This window comes from Nelusetta ayraudi, unplaced genomic scaffold, assembly GCF_046127955.1.
Source record: "Nelusetta ayraudi isolate G7.1 ecotype Tasmania unplaced genomic scaffold, CSIRO-AGI_Nayr_v1 ptg000019l, whole genome shotgun sequence".
Classification (NCBI taxonomy): Eukaryota; Metazoa; Chordata; class Actinopteri; order Tetraodontiformes; family Monacanthidae; genus Nelusetta; species Nelusetta ayraudi.
In genome coordinates, this window is record NW_027466069.1 from 6401359 (window position 1) to 6417144 (window position 15786).

Sequence of the window (15786 nt, forward strand, 5' to 3'; positions counted from 1 at the left end):
TAGTTCAGTGATGGCAGATATAGACAAAGCATTCAGTGACCTTCTTAACATAGAAGAACAGCCCAGACATCTAGGTTGAGATGTTCAGAGGTTTATATCTTCCAACTCAATAGTTAGAAAAACATGACACTCAATCTTTTCTATTCAACTCAGAGGTAAAGAGTACAAGCATTACTCGAATGAATTTACCATATAACTGAAGACTAAATCAACATCTAATGTCAGATTGTTCTCCACATAGAACAAAAGTCTCAACAAGTTAATATTGAAGGGGAATGGATAACATACGAGTTTATTGCGATGTCCAGAGTAAAAATGCAGCAAAAATGTAACAGACCGGTTGTGTAAAAATGATGGTAAAACAAATCAAGAAGTCAAAGAAAAAGAAGAAGAAGAGAGAGAGAGAGAGAGAGAGAGAGAGAGAGAGAGTGAAAAAGAGGAAAGAGAGAGAGAGAGAGAGAGTTGGTCCCAGAAAAGGAGAGAGAAAAAAGAAGAGACTTCAGATTCTTGTTCCTTCCCTTAAATATCCTCCCAGAACAGAGACACTGCTAAAATGCATATTTAAAAGATTCAAATCAAATCTACTCTTCCTACTCGGGAACCTTTTGGTCATCAGGGGTAATTTTCCACAGCAACAATAGATCACCAAGACCTTCATACCTCTCGCACTGACACTCACTAAACAAAAGGCAGAGACAGTCCCTGAATGCAAATCCAACAAACACAAGGAGATACCTTTTGGCCCTCGGGGGTTCCTTTCCCGCGACGTGTAAATCATGTTAGTTAATTACAATAGGTGAGATTGATACAGGTGTAACCCCCGTCTTTGAAGAACTTCCATTGTTAGAGAAAACACTTCAGGATGTGGATTTGACTGTCTTACAAATGCAAGTGCAAAGAGATAAAGGAAGTGAAGGTCTCTTATACCTTGGGCCGGGTGGGGCAAAGATAAGGAGAGGGGAGGGGAGGGGAAGATGAGGAGACAAAACAAAGAATATAAGACAAGCTGGACAAATTTACAGCTCACGCTGGCGGAACATTAGAAGTCTCCGGAAGGTCAACCCAAGAGTGTCAGGCTGGGACTCAAGGCAGGACTCAGACGCAGAAGGTAGTGAGAGGCAAAGATTTTTTATTATACCCAACACGCGATACACCTCTAGACCAAGCGATCAAAATAACCAGGCTGTGAAACTCCTAGAATCCCCAATCTATGAAAACGGGCAAGATATAAATTGCTCAATGGATAAAGGGCGGAGGATGGGTGAAAGCAAGGGATAAACTAAAAATCACTCCAAAAGGAGGAAAACGGGGCAAGCTACATGTAACTAAAGAATAAACCTAGAAAGCGCTCACTCGGAGGAAAATGCAAAAGGGCTTACAAAGCAGAAACAAACAAAAAAAAAAATCACCTTCTAAGAGAAAAATAACAAGGCAAAAATAACAGGATCTCAGAAACAATTAACTAAACTTTGACTAAGAACAAAAATGATCAAGAACAAAAATTCACTCATCTTCGAGGATGAACTGGCTTGCTGTGAGTTTTCTTTGGCTGTGGCAGGGAGCTAGACGCGACGACAAAAGACACTCCGGCACAAGACAAGGGAGACGCAGACTATTTGAACGCATGAGGCGATGAGGCACGGGTGGAGACAAAGGGTAATTGGGTCAGACGCATAGGTGGCACATGAGGAGGGGGAAGTGATTTGAAACGAGAGGAAGGTCAGTAAAAATGTCAAAATAAAACAGGACATGACGAGACAACACCAAGACAAGACGCAACCTCACCGCAGTGTCACAAAGAGAAAGGGTCGACCCCGAATGTCCTGCACAAGGGAATCATGAGATTCGACTACAAAGGACCTCATCGATGTTACAAGGCACGATGGGCGAGCACATGAATGACAGCATACATACCAGGGTGAATACACTATGCACATGTGTGTGTAGCAAATGACAAAGGACTCATACAAGGGTAACTCATAGACATGGACGCCTGAGCGTCATGTGCAATACTTGTGGTCACTAAATGATGGCCATACTAATGAAACTAACAGACTACATGCATTAGTAGTGATTGTATGGTTAACGTATGCTAAACAGAATAAAAGAATAACACAAGAATGCTTATTTCCCATTACACTCTCAGGAGGGACATCCAAACAGGATGTCACACCTCAAGAAAACATTTTAAAGGACAAGGTGGCGCACCAATGGTGTCGCCGTGCCAGTTCAGTGTGTGGAGTGCGGCTGCAGGAGGAGGAGGTGACGCTGGCTCGGTCAGAAAGTTTGAATACATCAACGCTCACAGGACTGCTGAGACTCTCCAGGTATGAACGCGGCTGATTTTCTTTAGCAATTGAATCCGTTTTGTCTTCAAAGTTTAAGATTGTGTGTCTGGTTGGTGTTCTGCAGTATCAGTCCGTCAGTTAGTCGGTCAGTCAGTTTGATCTAGGCACCTATTGGTGGTCCATATGTAACTCTTCTGTTTACAGAATATCTGACAACATGATTGAAAAGCTTGTAGATAATCTCAATGATTTCAGTGACCAGTGGCTTGAGCTGTCAACTCGGAAGGCAAACTTTCTAAATCTTTGGAATGTGTACCATGTTTTTTTTTTTTTTTTAAAGAAGTTTTGTTGGGGTCTTTTTTTCCCCTTCCTCCTCCCATCAGATCGACTGTGATGGCAACGGCAGAAATTCTCCAGGAGCTGATCAGGAGCCCTGACCGGCTGCAGGCTGTAGTGGAAGAAGCCAAGATGTTGGCTTTTGAAAAAGGAATTCTCATGCGAACACGAGATGCACCAAATTCATCCGAGGTAGAGACACTTGCCATGTTTTTATATTAGTACTCCTTTGAAGACTGCAGCAACAACACAATAATAATTTTAAGAACGATAAAAGGCGTCATGATAACTATCAATAATACTAACTATTTAATAATGCTAATTACCAGAAATACTCATACTGCAACCAGGGATGGGCAGGACCTCGCCCTCTCCTGGTACTTATTCATTATGTAATCTAATGTCTCTCACAATTTGTGTCTTATGTAAACGAGTCACATGAACCCCTTACAATTCTGCCCTCAGAAAAGTGAGTTTAGGAGCATGTGCAGAGGGTTGATTTGAGGTCAAAAAGGTGTCTGGAGAATTAAAAAAATAGATTAAAAATAAAATAAAATAAAATAAAATAAAATAAAATAATTGTGTCAAGGGTACTTTCAATGTTTTCAGGTTGTGACCTTTCAGCCCTTCACACTCCTGCCCTCCCCGGTGCCCAAAGCTGCCTACCTGCAGGCCCTGCGAGTGCAAACTCACCTCAACACATTGATGGACAAGATCAGCCAGGATGCCGAGTTTCTGGAGGAGGCTCTCGCCGGGTACAGCACCGGCGCAGTGTGTTAACTTTAAAAATCTAACAATATGCAGAAAAAGAAATTAATGATGACTGAAAAAAAAAACAAAAAAACACCTGCTCTCTCACATTGCAGGTGTGTTCAGGTGGATGACTACACTGCCAAATTGTTTGGAATATTCAAGCAAGTGCAAAAAGAAGGTCGCACACAGGTGACAAAATAAATGAATAAATAAATACTGGCAAACAATATTTTAGCATGAGTGTTGCTGAGCGTGCTTGTGTGTCGTGCGTCTCCTTGACAGTCCATTGTGGTGAGTCTGAATCGATCGGACTACATGCTGGACCAGAGCGAAGATGGCTCCGCCTCCCTGAAACAGATCGAGGTCAACACTTTTTCTGTGGCTGGATTCGGTGCTACGGACCGCCTCCCTGAGGTGCACAGGTACGAGGACCACATGGCAAGACAGATTAGTACTGGACCGATACGGATGACTGTCTACATCAAAGTTCCATAGAAATAGTTTCTTTTTAAACTACAGTGCAAAGTCATTTCAAAGAGGAAGTGCAAAAATAGAAAAAGGAATGAGCAAGACGGTAAAAGCTAAAAGTTAACAAAAACATACAAGCCAAATAGGCAATATTTACAAAAGTTCATATAGAAAATCACAAGTCTGAACTTGCAGTGAAAATTCAAAGCAGCAACAGAAGTCAACTTATTAACAAAGGACTTCAGTTTCATGGACATGACAAAGATGAAGGTAAAAGCTTAGCTGAGGGCACAAGACTTGAACTGGCACAGGACATATTTAGATAAGAATTATATACATACACACCAAGCAATGGAGCACAGGTGGGGCAGGGACAGGGCCGCTGACCACAATAAAATAATCAGTCTTTCTTAATATTCAGAAAAATACTAACAGCAGTCGGTCTGGCTGCGGAGAGCGAGTTCATCATGGACGCCAAGAGAACCTCTGGGATGTGCGACGGTCTCGCCAAAGGTTGGGAACTCTACGGCAGAGAGAAGTAGGTGATCTTTTTTGCCGAATAAATAAGATCAGGATTTAAGCTAATTGTGAGTTAACACCCTGCAGGGCCGTGGTCCTGTTTCTGGTTGAGGACGTCCAGATCAGCAGACTGTCTCACAGAGTCCTGGAGGAGGAGCTGTGGAGCAGGTGAGAGCAGCAGACTGATGGTACCAGTGACTCAGTGGCAGTCATTCACAGCAGATTCTGATGCGGATGCAGAGGCAGCGGTTCACATGACACGAATATATGATCTACATCTGTTCGATTCAGAACAAACTTTTTTTTTTGCAGGAACATTCCTGTCATCCGCAGGAAGTTCAGCGATGTTTCCAGAGGAGGGTCTCTGGATGAGAGCAAGAGGTTGTTTATGTGGGTAAAACATTCTTTCACTTTCACTTTCACCATGACCATAACTCTCGCCTTGTATGGTCAATTTAAAAGAATTGTCAGTATACTCAGAAATTATTTCATTTCAAATGTGTCTCTATGCACAAAGCATTTCAAGTTTTGTGATTGCAGGTCCTCTTGCTTTTTGTTTGACTCTTTTGACACTTTGCAGAGACGGACAGGAAGTGGTGGTAGTGTACTACCGTAATGGCTACATGCCACAGCACTACACACAACAGGTAGAACATCTTGTATATTTTTAGGCATCTGTTTTGTTTGGGGAAAACTGAAAAGGGCAAAACTTATTTATGTAGTTATTCAATGCAATGATCATCAATAATATACCATGACTTTTGCACTGCAAATATATTATGTTCTTTGTTGTTCCATCGTTACAATGTTGTTATATTGTAACGATGTAACAATCTGAATCCAGTATTGAAACAAAGAAACAAGATTGAAACAACATGTTATAACTCTGTAATAACATTGTAACAATGTTCTAACCGTGTTATATTGTTGGTACACTGCAGTTTCCAGTTGCGGATCATGTAGTTTCTTGTGTGCAACAGTGGTGGGAGGCCCGCCTGCTGATGGAACGCTCTCTGGCCGTCAAGTGTCCCGACATCAGCACTCACCTGGGTGGAACAAAAAAGGTCCAGCAGGTTCTGGCCCGGCCTGGAGTTCTGGAGAGGTTCTTCCCCAATCAGCCGCAGGTAGTGGAGCAGATCAGAGCCACGTTCACCGGCCTCTACTCTCTGGACATGGTGAGGAAATAACACCAGGCGGATGTTCCAGGTGTTTTTTTGAGGGTTTTGCATTTTGTTCATCAAGTCAATGGCCTGCAGGGACCAGAGGGAGACCAGGCAGTTGAAGCTGCGCTAGCGACTCCGGACCGCTTCGTCCTGAAACCCCAGCGGGAGGGAGGAGGTAGGTGAGAACTTCCTTGGCTGGAACTATAAAAAAGTGGATTTTAAAACCTGCACTTTTTCCTGGACCTTTGCTCGGCTCCCGCAGGTAACAACCTCTATGGCGACGAGCTCCATCGGGTCCTTCAGGCGTTGAGGAGCAGCCCAGAGAGGATGGCCTACATCCTGATGGACAAGCTCCGCCCTTCTCCTGTGCAGAACATCCTGTTGAAGCGAGACTTTCCTCTCCAAGTCTCTGACTGTGTGGGCGAACTGGGAGTGTTTGGAGTGTTTGTCAGGTGTGTGTGTGTGTGTGAGACCGATCGGAAACACTGGGTCCGGGGTATTCTAGTTCAGATGCTGTAGATGTGGATCCTCTGCCTCTCTGCACAGGCACGGAGAGGAGACGGTGATGAACGAGTGTGTGGGTCATCTGCTGAAGACCAGGAGTGCACAGCACGACGAAGGAGGCATCTCATCAGGGGCTGGAGTATCCGACAGCCCTCTTCTCGTCTGAAGATCCAGCCTCTGTTCTGCAGACGATCGAAGGAAATTCCTTGTTTTTGGTCGCCAATCTCGGTCTGCACAGAGACTTTTGAGTAAGCTGGCACGGTCTGTCAGAAGCAGTGTAGCAAATTAAAGTTGGATCCTCTTTATGATCCATCCTTATGACATCCTTCTTTCAGTTCAGAGAAATGGGAAAATACTGAGTGGATCTGGCCAAGATTCTAATATGCACAGGTTCTAACATGGACAGCATTTCTGCCTGAGTTTCCAGTGTGAATGTGCTTCCATGTTCAAAATAAAACAATATAAAATATCATGTGTGTTGCTATGCAGCAGCACCCGAACATAATTCCTCCGAACTGCTGACTCGTCCAGCGTGTAACCTTGCCTTCGCTCTAAGACAGCTGGGATAGGCTACAGCAGACCCCGCAACCCTGGGTGCAGGAGGAAACGGGTATGGAAAATGGATGGATGAATGGATGGATGGTAGACCTGCTTCACTGGACGGTTAGCTCATGGAAACATCACTGCCGGCACCATGTGGCTTCGAGGGTTTTTAGCATTTTGATGTCTAATTAAAAAATACAGAGAGAGAGAGAGAGAGAGAGAGAGAGAGAGAGATGCCACGGTCGAGTCCCTCGGCCTGCATTTGTACAGATTGAACGCTAGATGGCAGTAAACCCAAAGGGAAATTTCACCCACAGTGACGCGAAACCAAAAAAAAAAAAAAATTCAAATTAAAAATTAAAAATAAAGCCTGCTGGGTTCACTTGAGGTAAACCAGGAAGGAAGGTTTATCATTAGGCAAGTTGGGTTACACAAGAATGCTTATTTCCCATTACACTCTCAGGAGGGACATCCAAACAGGATGTCACACCTCAAGAAAACATTTTAAAGGACAAGGTGGCGCACCAATGGTGTCGCCGTGCCAGTTCAGTGTGTGGAGTGCGGCTGCAGGAGGAGGAGGTGACGCTGGCTCGGTCAGAAAGTTTGAATACATCAACGCTCACAGGACTGCTGAGACTCTCCAGGTATGAACGCGGCTGATTTTCTTTAGCAATTGAATCCGTTTTGTCTTCAAAGTTTAAGATTGTGTGTCTGGTTGGTGTTCTGCAGTATCAGTCCGTCAGTTAGTCGGTCAGTCAGTTTGATCTAGGCACCTATTGGTGGTCCATATGTAACTCTTCTGTTTACAGAATATCTGACAACATGATTGAAAAGCTTGTAGATAATCTCAATGATTTCAGTGACCAGTGGCTTGAGCTGTCAACTCGGAAGGCAAACTTTCTAAATCTTTGGAATGTGTACCATGTTTTTTTTTTTTTTTTAAAGAAGTTTTGTTGGGGTCTTTTTTTCCCCTTCCTCCTCCCATCAGATCGACTGTGATGGCAACGGCAGAAATTCTCCAGGAGCTGATCAGGAGCCCTGACCGGCTGCAGGCTGTAGTGGAAGAAGCCAAGATGTTGGCTTTTGAAAAAGGAATTCTCATGCGAACACGAGATGCACCAAATTCATCCGAGGTAGAGACACTTGCCATGTTTTTATATTAGTACTCCTTTGAAGACTGCAGCAACAACACAATAATAATTTTAAGAACGATAAAAGGCGTCATGATAACTATCAATAATACTAACTATTTAATAATGCTAATTACCAGAAATACTCATACTGCAACCAGGGATGGGCAGGACCTCGCCCTCTCCTGGTACTTATTCATTATGTAATCTAATGTCTCTCACAATTTGTGTCTTATGTAAACGAGTCACATGAACCCCTTACAATTCTGCCCTCAGAAAAGTGAGTTTAGGAGCATGTGCAGAGGGTTGATTTGAGGTCAAAAAGGTGTCTGGAGAATTAAAAAAATAGATTAAAAATAAAATAAAATAAAATAAAATAAAATAAAATAATTGTGTCAAGGGTACTTTCAATGTTTTCAGGTTGTGACCTTTCAGCCCTTCACACTCCTGCCCTCCCCGGTGCCCAAAGCTGCCTACCTGCAGGCCCTGCGAGTGCAAACTCACCTCAACACATTGATGGACAAGATCAGCCAGGATGCCGAGTTTCTGGAGGAGGCTCTCGCCGGGTACAGCACCGGCGCAGTGTGTTAACTTTAAAAATCTAACAATATGCAGAAAAAGAAATTAATGATGACTGAAAAAAAAAACAAAAAAACACCTGCTCTCTCACATTGCAGGTGTGTTCAGGTGGATGACTACACTGCCAAATTGTTTGGAATATTCAAGCAAGTGCAAAAAGAAGGTCGCACACAGGTGACAAAATAAATGAATAAATAAATACTGGCAAACAATATTTTAGCATGAGTGTTGCTGAGCGTGCTTGTGTGTCGTGCGTCTCCTTGACAGTCCATTGTGGTGAGTCTGAATCGATCGGACTACATGCTGGACCAGAGCGAAGATGGCTCCGCCTCCCTGAAACAGATCGAGGTCAACACTTTTTCTGTGGCTGGATTCGGTGCTACGGACCGCCTCCCTGAGGTGCACAGGTACGAGGACCACATGGCAAGACAGATTAGTACTGGACCGATACGGATGACTGTCTACATCAAAGTTCCATAGAAATAGTTTCTTTTTAAACTACAGTGCAAAGTCATTTCAAAGAGGAAGTGCAAAAATAGAAAAAGGAATGAGCAAGACGGTAAAAGCTAAAAGTTAACAAAAACATACAAGCCAAATAGGCAATATTTACAAAAGTTCATATAGAAAATCACAAGTCTGAACTTGCAGTGAAAATTCAAAGCAGCAACAGAAGTCAACTTATTAACAAAGGACTTCAGTTTCATGGACATGACAAAGATGAAGGTAAAAGCTTAGCTGAGGGCACAAGACTTGAACTGGCACAGGACATATTTAGATAAGAATTATATACATACACACCAAGCAATGGAGCACAGGTGGGGCAGGGACAGGGCCGCTGACCACAATAAAATAATCAGTCTTTCTTAATATTCAGAAAAATACTAACAGCAGTCGGTCTGGCTGCGGAGAGCGAGTTCATCATGGACGCCAAGAGAACCTCTGGGATGTGCGACGGTCTCGCCAAAGGTTGGGAACTCTACGGCAGAGAGAAGTAGGTGATCTTTTTCGCCGAATAAATAAGATCAGGATTTAAGCTAATTGTGAGTTAACACCCTGCAGGGCCGTGGTCCTGTTTCTGGTTGAGAACGTCCAGATCAGCAGACTGTCTCACAGAGTCCTGGAGGAGGAGCTGTGGAGCAGGTGAGAGCAGCAGACTGATGGTACCAGTGACTCAGTGGCAGTCATTCACAGCAGATTCTGATGCGGATGCAGAGGCAGCGGTTCACATGACACGAATATATGATCTACATCTGTTCGATTCAGAACAAACTTTTTTTTTTGCAGGAACATTCCTGTCATCCGCAGGAAGTTCAGCGATGTTTCCCGAGGAGGGTCTCTGGATGAGAGCAAGAGGTTGTTTATGTGGGTAAAACATTCTTTCACTTTCACTTTCACTATGACCATAACTCTCGCCTTGTATGGTCAATTTAAAAGAATTGTCAGTATACTCAGAAATTATTTCATTTCAAATGTGTCTCTATGCACAAAGCATTTCAAGTTTTGTGATTGCAGGTCCTCTTGCTTTTTGTTTGACTCTTTTGACACTTTGCAGAGACGGACAGGAAGTGGCGGTAGTGTACTACCGTAATGGCTACATGCCACAGCACTACACACAACAGGTAGAACATCTTGTATATTTTTAGGCATCTGTTTTGTTTGGGGAAAACTGAAAAGGGCAAAACTTATTTATGTAGTTATTCAATGCAATGATCATCAATAATATACCATGACTTTTGCACTGCAAATATATTATGTTCTTTGTTGTTACATCGTTACAATGTTGTTATATTGTAACGATGTAACAATCTGAATCCAGTATTGAAACAAAGAAACAAGATTAAAACAACATGTTATAACTCTGTAATAACATTGTAACAATGTTCTAACCGTGTTATATTGTTGGTACACTGCAGTTTCCAGTTGCGGATCATGTAGTTTCTTGTGTGCAACAGTGGTGGGAGGCCCGCCTGCTGATGGAACGCTCTCTGGCCGTCAAGTGTCCCGACATCAGCACTCACCTGGGTGGAACAAAAAAGGTCCAGCAGGTTCTGGCCCGGCCTGGAGTTCTGGAGAGGTTCTTCCCCAATCAGCCGCAGGTAGTGGAGCAGATCAGAGCCACGTTCACCGGCCTCTACTCTCTGGACATGGTGAGGAAATAACACCAGGCGGATGTTCCAGGTGTTTTTTTGAGGGTTTTGCATTTTGTTCATCAAGTCAATGGCCTGCAGGGACCAGAGGGAGACCAGGCAGTTGAAGCTGCGCTAGCGACTCCGGACCGCTTCGTCCTGAAACCCCAGCGGGAGGGAGGAGGTAGGTGAGAACTTCCTTGGCTGGAACTATAAAAAAGTGGATTTTAAAACCTGCACTTTTTCCTGGACCTTTGCTCGGCTCCCGCAGGTAACAACCTCTATGGCGACGAGCTCCATCGGGTCCTACAGGCGTTGAGGAGCAGCCCAGAGAGGATGGCCTACATCCTGATGGACAAGCTCCGCCCTTCTCCTGTGCAGAACATCCTGTTGAAGCGAGACTTTCCTCTCCAAGTCTCTGACTGTGTGGGCGAACTGGGAGTGTTTGGAGTGTTTGTCAGGTGTGTGTGTGTGTGTGTGAGACCGATCGGAAACACTGGGTCCGGGGTATTCTAGTTCAGATGCTGTAGATGTGGATCCTCTGCCTCTCTGCACAGGAACGGAGAGGAGACGGTGATGAACGAGTGTGTGGGTCATCTGCTGAAGACCAGGAGTGCACAGCACGATGAAGGAGGCATCTCATCAGGGGCTGGAGTATCCGACAGCCCTCTTCTCGTCTGAAGATCCAGCCTCTGTTCTGCAGACGATCGAAGGAAATTCCTTGTTTTTGGTCGCCAATCTCGGTCTGCACAGAGACTTTTGAGTAAGCTGGCACGGTCTGTCAGAAGCAGTGTAGCAAATTAAAGTTGGATCCTCTTTATGATCCATCCTTATGACATCCTTCTTTCAGTTCAGAGAAATGGGAAAATACTGAGTGGATCTGGCCAAGATTCTAATATGCACAGGTTCTAACATGGACAGCATTTCTGCCTGAGTTTCCAGTGTGAATGTGCTTCCATGTTCAAAATAAAACAATATAAAATATCATGTGTGTTGCTATGCAGCAGCACCCGAACATAATTCCTCCGAACTGCTGACTCGTCCAGCGTGTAACCTTGCCTTCGCTCTAAGACAGCTGGGATAGGCTACAGCAGACCCCGCAACCCTGGGTGCAGGAGGAAACGGGTATGGAAAATGGATGGATGAATGGATGGATGGTAGACCTGCTTCACTGGACGGTTAGCTCACGGAAACATCACTGCCGGCACCATGTGGCTTCAAGGGTTTTTAGCATTTTGATGTCTAATTAAAAAATACAGAGAGAGAGAGAGAGAGAGAGAGAGAGATAGAGATGCCACGGTCGAGTCCCTCGGCCTGCAGTTGTACAGATTGAACGCTAGATGGCAGTAAACCCAAAGGGAAATTTCACCCACAGTGACGCGAAACCAAAAAAAAAAAATTCTAATTAAAAATGAAAAATAAAGCCTGCTGGGTTCACTTGAGGTAAACAAGGAAGGAAGGTTTATCATTAGGCAAGTTAGCACCGAGAGCTGACAGCACGCAGAGGCAAAAACCGCATTGTGACCTGTGTTCACGCTGTTGTTAGCAGCCTGCACAAAGAATGAACAAATTCTAGTTTGGGTTTTCTGCAGTGATGGTGTATTTTGTAATTGCTGCCTGTAGGTTAGAGGCATAATGGCCTTTTAATGGCCCCGAAGACAATAAAAACCCACAACTACTAGCGTGCACTGCTGCTGCTGCTGCTGCTGCCTGAGAAAGCCACGCCCACTGCTGTCCAGCTCGAGCTCTGCACAATCAGCACAACCAGCTGTGGTCCCAAAGCCTCAATCACGTCTAAATATGGACAATAAACATTCCGCCTAGTACACAGAGCACTGCGTATCCATTTCTGGCGGAGGACCTTTGAAATCCTCGTCAGGGGACAGACGTTACGTAAATGTGGAACTGAATAATTCGCAATTCTCTTTCGGAGGAGATCTTCTCACCTGGATGCTAATTAGTAAATAATTTTATTTTTTTAAAAGTGTAAATCCTTCCTAAAAAAAAAAAAAGTTTCACACAATGACACACATTAATGCTCTTAATGCATGTATGCATGTTATATAATAGAGAAGAGAAACTCCCTGTTTTTCTTCCCCTCTCAGCAGTGTGAACACACCTGCGGCCTGGAACCTGCTCAGTGGGGGCGCGGCAACATCACTCAGAATGAACTCCTCCTGACTGCAGTGTAAAGGTTGTTTCATCAAAATTCCTGCGTCAGCAGCAATAAGTACCAGAGTTCACTGATAAAGACGCCTCGGAAGCAGACAGTACGACATCTAGTGGAGGGGACGAGAAGGACGTCTCACAACACGTCCAACAATTTTTCAAATCGCATTTCTTCATCTCATTTGATCCGATGCAGAATGTTTTTTTATATTTATGCCAGCGAAGTCTTCATTGGCATATGTTATGTTCAGAGGTGCAAGTCAGCAATTTTGGGCCTACTGTATATTACTAACACCAATACGCCTCATGTCATCTGACATGATTGAAAACTTTATTGCAAGAGAAAATTGAAGCCTGGCAAAAGATTAGTTCTCTTTCCCCTTACCAAGACATTTCAATCAGTCAATCAACCAGTGACTGATTTGCCCTGTTTGCATTGACTCTACATCACTTTTCCAACGCTGAGTTGGAAGTGCAGATAAATCTGCAGATTCCTGTTTTTTGGCAGTTTTTTTTTTTTTTCTTCCTCCGATGCTGACTTGCATGTGTGACATTTTCCAGCCAACTCACCCCCACCTCGCTCACGCCCACTCCGGGGATCACGGTGCAGCCCTGAGGGGTCACTGCGGCCCAAGTGGCCTGTCAGCACCGCCGAGTCTCCCACAGGAAGTCACTCTGCAAGCCGGGGGGGAAGAGACGGGAAGGTCACTGCAGGGTGACGCAGGTCGAGTCCGGCGGCGGAGACCTGCTGACGGAGGGGCGGGGCTTCAGTCGGCCGTCACGACGGGGAGGTGCTTATGTAACGGCCGAGCGGGCGACAAACGTCCCAGGCTAATTCTCCACCTGACTCCCCTTTAAGTCAGACCTGTGGAGGAGCTTCATCTCCGCCACAAGCAGCACGACGCTGGGGCTTTAATAAGCCCCGTTACACAAGCGGTGGCCCACTTGGCTGCGCCCCCCCCCCCCCTACCGCTGGCGTGCAGATTAGAGCGCATGTATGCGTGTGTGTGTGTGCGTGTGTGTGGCACCGGCAGCAGCAGAGGGAGGAGGGAGGAGGAGAGTCACGATGTGGGTCAGCGGCAGGATGGAAATGGGTCAGAGCGGGAAGGGGGGGGGCGAGGGGGTGGTCACACGTCAGCAAGATTTACATAGAGTTGCGTGTAAGTGTGCGCACTCGCGAGCACGCACAAATGTTAAAACAAAAAAAAAAAAATGATGACGAGGACAGAGCAGCAGCAGCAGCAGCAGCAGCAGCAGCAGGGTGGGTTAGGCCTCGCTTGCGGATTCCTACTGCATCCAAATGGGCTCTTTGCATTCCGGAGGAGAATTCCTGACGGCTGCACTCGCTCTCTGTCCACTTCCGCTGCATCCCAATTCTCAAGGATGGATGGCTGGAAGCGGCAGGGACGTCCAAACTCTCTGTACACTTACAAGTGTCCCTTCTGTCCCCTTTTTGTTGGGGCGGCTCAGAGCAGCAGCTGATTTTAGCCAGAGTGTAAATCACGCGAGGTCCCGCAAGCGGTCGAGCCAACCTGACCCGGATCAGGTGGACTTTGGAAATTGTTTGTTCCGGTCGAGGAGACTCAGAGACGCGAGCGGCAGGCAGCGGAGTAGCTCTAGACTGGCTGAGGCTGGATTACGCAACAGTGCTAGTGCTAGCCTTAAGCTAGCCCCGATTTGGCTTTGAAACATGTTGAGGCGTCAGCACAGCTCCTCTGCTGCAGACACAAAGGAGAGGCCGCAAACCTTCTACTGGATGTTGCACACTGACACGACAGGATTGTGTGTCGGCCGTCTAGCAGCGACAGGTGCGGCTGTTATCAATTGATTTTTTTAATCCATCGATAATTCCCTTTGATTTGTTTCGATCAGACAAATATTTGAAGGAATGGTGAAATTAAGGAAACCACACACACACACACACACACACACACACACACACACACGCACACACGCACGCACACACATATAAAATGACAACAAAACAGTTCACCTTTGCTGCGACTGGACTCTTATCACGCAATGGGATATTAATAACCTGGCGGCTCTGTTTGTTGGCGGTTAATCATTACGCACTTTATCTGTTTTATGGTCGTAGTGGTGTCCAGTGTAAGAGTGACAACCAGGATTGTCCAGCTCACACAAACACACACACACACACACACACACACACACACACACACACAGGACGCCTCAGAGGAAACAGAGTCGTAAAACCTCGCACTCGCAAAAAAAAACAGCCGACAGGAAGGAGTCAAGGTCACTTCCTGTTTTTGTACCTTTTCTTGTTTTTTGTTGTTTTTTTTTTAAAAAACACTTTTTTCTTCTCCATTACTACAAACCGCAGAGCTGCACAATCCTCTAGTTTCCTCCGTGGCCCAGCAAGTGAGCAACAAACAGGCCGGTGGTGAGTTCAGGGAGTGCAGCGCTGCCAGGTTTATGTAACTGATGCTCGGCGACTGCTGAGTCGGCCGAAGCTTTGACAGCCTGCGTTGGGGCCTCCGGGAGAAAGAGCAGGCAATTTGTGGTCAATCTGCAGAGTGGAGCAGAATGGTGTTTTTAATACTCATCAGAAAAAAATAAATATTTTGATGACTGCCTAGGTTGACCTTTTCGAAAGGATTTTGTGACTTTAGACAATGTGCAGAAAAGGAAGAGAGGCCCGATTCCCCCCCCCCCTGCCTTCACCTGGATCGACTCCAGCTTGAACAATTGATGTGCAGCGATGGGATGAAATTATTGTCATTACTTTATTGTTCCTCACCCAGTATTTCATTCTCCTCAGAAAACCTGCAGCCAGACAGAACACAAGCAGCTTTTTGGGCTTTTAGGCAATTTCAAGAAACACTGTTCACTTGCCAAAAATATTAGGGGAATTCAGAATTCAGTGACACTCAGGTTTGTCGGGGGACAGCAGGTGTGTTTCAGGCGGAATGAGTCAGCAAGAGAATAACATTTCAAGGGTTCCATGTCATGTAAAATTACACTTTGCCAACATTTTCTGAAAACACACAAATGCGGTTGCCTGCCCTTTGCCATGTCGCATGTTTTCTTTAAACACGCTGTCTTCTGGGGAATCTATTGAAGTTTTTTTGAGGGGGCGATTCATCTCAAAATGGAATAAGGAATTCTGACGCTCCGCAGCGCCTGGTGATCGACTCCCTGCCCGGGTCCCGCGGCGTGCGGCTGTATAAACTTTATCCAGGTG

At 45.3% G+C, this 15786-nt stretch overlaps 2 protein-coding genes across 4 annotated transcripts; both read left to right on the top strand.

The window, feature by feature from the left end:
• Nucleotides 1–2083: 2083 nt before the first annotated feature.
• Nucleotides 2084–6492, top strand: LOC142888389 (glutathione synthetase-like). Of its 2 annotated transcripts, XM_076026635.1 has the most exons (13): nucleotides 2087–2327; nucleotides 2672–2816; nucleotides 3234–3379; nucleotides 3491–3566; nucleotides 3660–3799; nucleotides 4267–4383; nucleotides 4452–4532; nucleotides 4677–4754; nucleotides 4945–5011; nucleotides 5345–5539; nucleotides 5621–5702; nucleotides 5790–5979; nucleotides 6074–6492. In XM_076026635.1, the coding sequence occupies exons 2-13, from the start codon at nucleotides 2682–2684 to the stop codon at nucleotides 6195–6197; spliced, it is 1431 nt and encodes a 476-aa protein (XP_075882750.1). In that variant the 5' UTR covers nucleotides 2087–2327; nucleotides 2672–2681; the 3' UTR covers nucleotides 6198–6492. The 2 variants fall into 2 exon arrangements, with proteins under 2 accessions (XP_075882751.1, XP_075882750.1); XM_076026636.1 differs by lacking the exon at nucleotides 6074–6492 and having other exon boundaries at nucleotides 2084–2327; nucleotides 5621–5706; nucleotides 5790–5915.
• A 555-nt stretch (nucleotides 6493–7047) lies between these two features.
• Nucleotides 7048–12779, top strand: LOC142888390 (glutathione synthetase-like). 2 transcript variants are annotated; one of them, XM_076026638.1, is made up of 13 exons: nucleotides 7048–7218; nucleotides 7563–7707; nucleotides 8125–8270; nucleotides 8382–8457; nucleotides 8551–8690; nucleotides 9158–9274; nucleotides 9343–9423; nucleotides 9568–9645; nucleotides 9836–9902; nucleotides 10236–10430; nucleotides 10512–10597; nucleotides 11485–11587; nucleotides 12518–12779. In XM_076026638.1, the coding sequence occupies exons 2-13, from the start codon at nucleotides 7573–7575 to the stop codon at nucleotides 12599–12601; spliced, it is 1308 nt and encodes a 435-aa protein (XP_075882753.1). In that variant the 5' UTR covers nucleotides 7048–7218; nucleotides 7563–7572; the 3' UTR covers nucleotides 12602–12779. The 2 variants fall into 2 exon arrangements, with proteins under 2 accessions (XP_075882753.1, XP_075882752.1); XM_076026637.1 differs by lacking the exons at nucleotides 11485–11587; nucleotides 12518–12779 and adding exons at nucleotides 10681–10870; nucleotides 10967–11392 and having other exon boundaries at nucleotides 10512–10593.
• Nucleotides 12780–15786: the final 3007 nt, after the last annotated feature.

Coding starts and splice junctions, on each gene's coding strand:
- LOC142888389 (XM_076026635.1), top strand. CDS start 2,682: ATGGCAACGGCAGAAATTCTCCAGGAGCTGATCAGGAGCCCTGACCGG. Junction 3,800..4,266: donor CGCCTCCCTGAGGTGCACAG/GTACGAGGACCA, acceptor CTTAATATTCAG/AAAAATACTAACAGCAGTCG. Junction 5,703..5,789: donor ACCCCAGCGGGAGGGAGGAG/GTAGGTGAGAAC, acceptor CGGCTCCCGCAG/GTAACAACCTCTATGGCGAC.
- LOC142888390 (XM_076026637.1), top strand. CDS start 7,573: ATGGCAACGGCAGAAATTCTCCAGGAGCTGATCAGGAGCCCTGACCGG. Junction 9,424..9,567: donor GAGGAGGAGCTGTGGAGCAG/GTGAGAGCAGCA, acceptor TTTTTTTTGCAG/GAACATTCCTGTCATCCGCA. Junction 9,646..9,835: donor GAGAGCAAGAGGTTGTTTAT/GTGGGTAAAACA, acceptor GACACTTTGCAG/AGACGGACAGGAAGTGGCGG.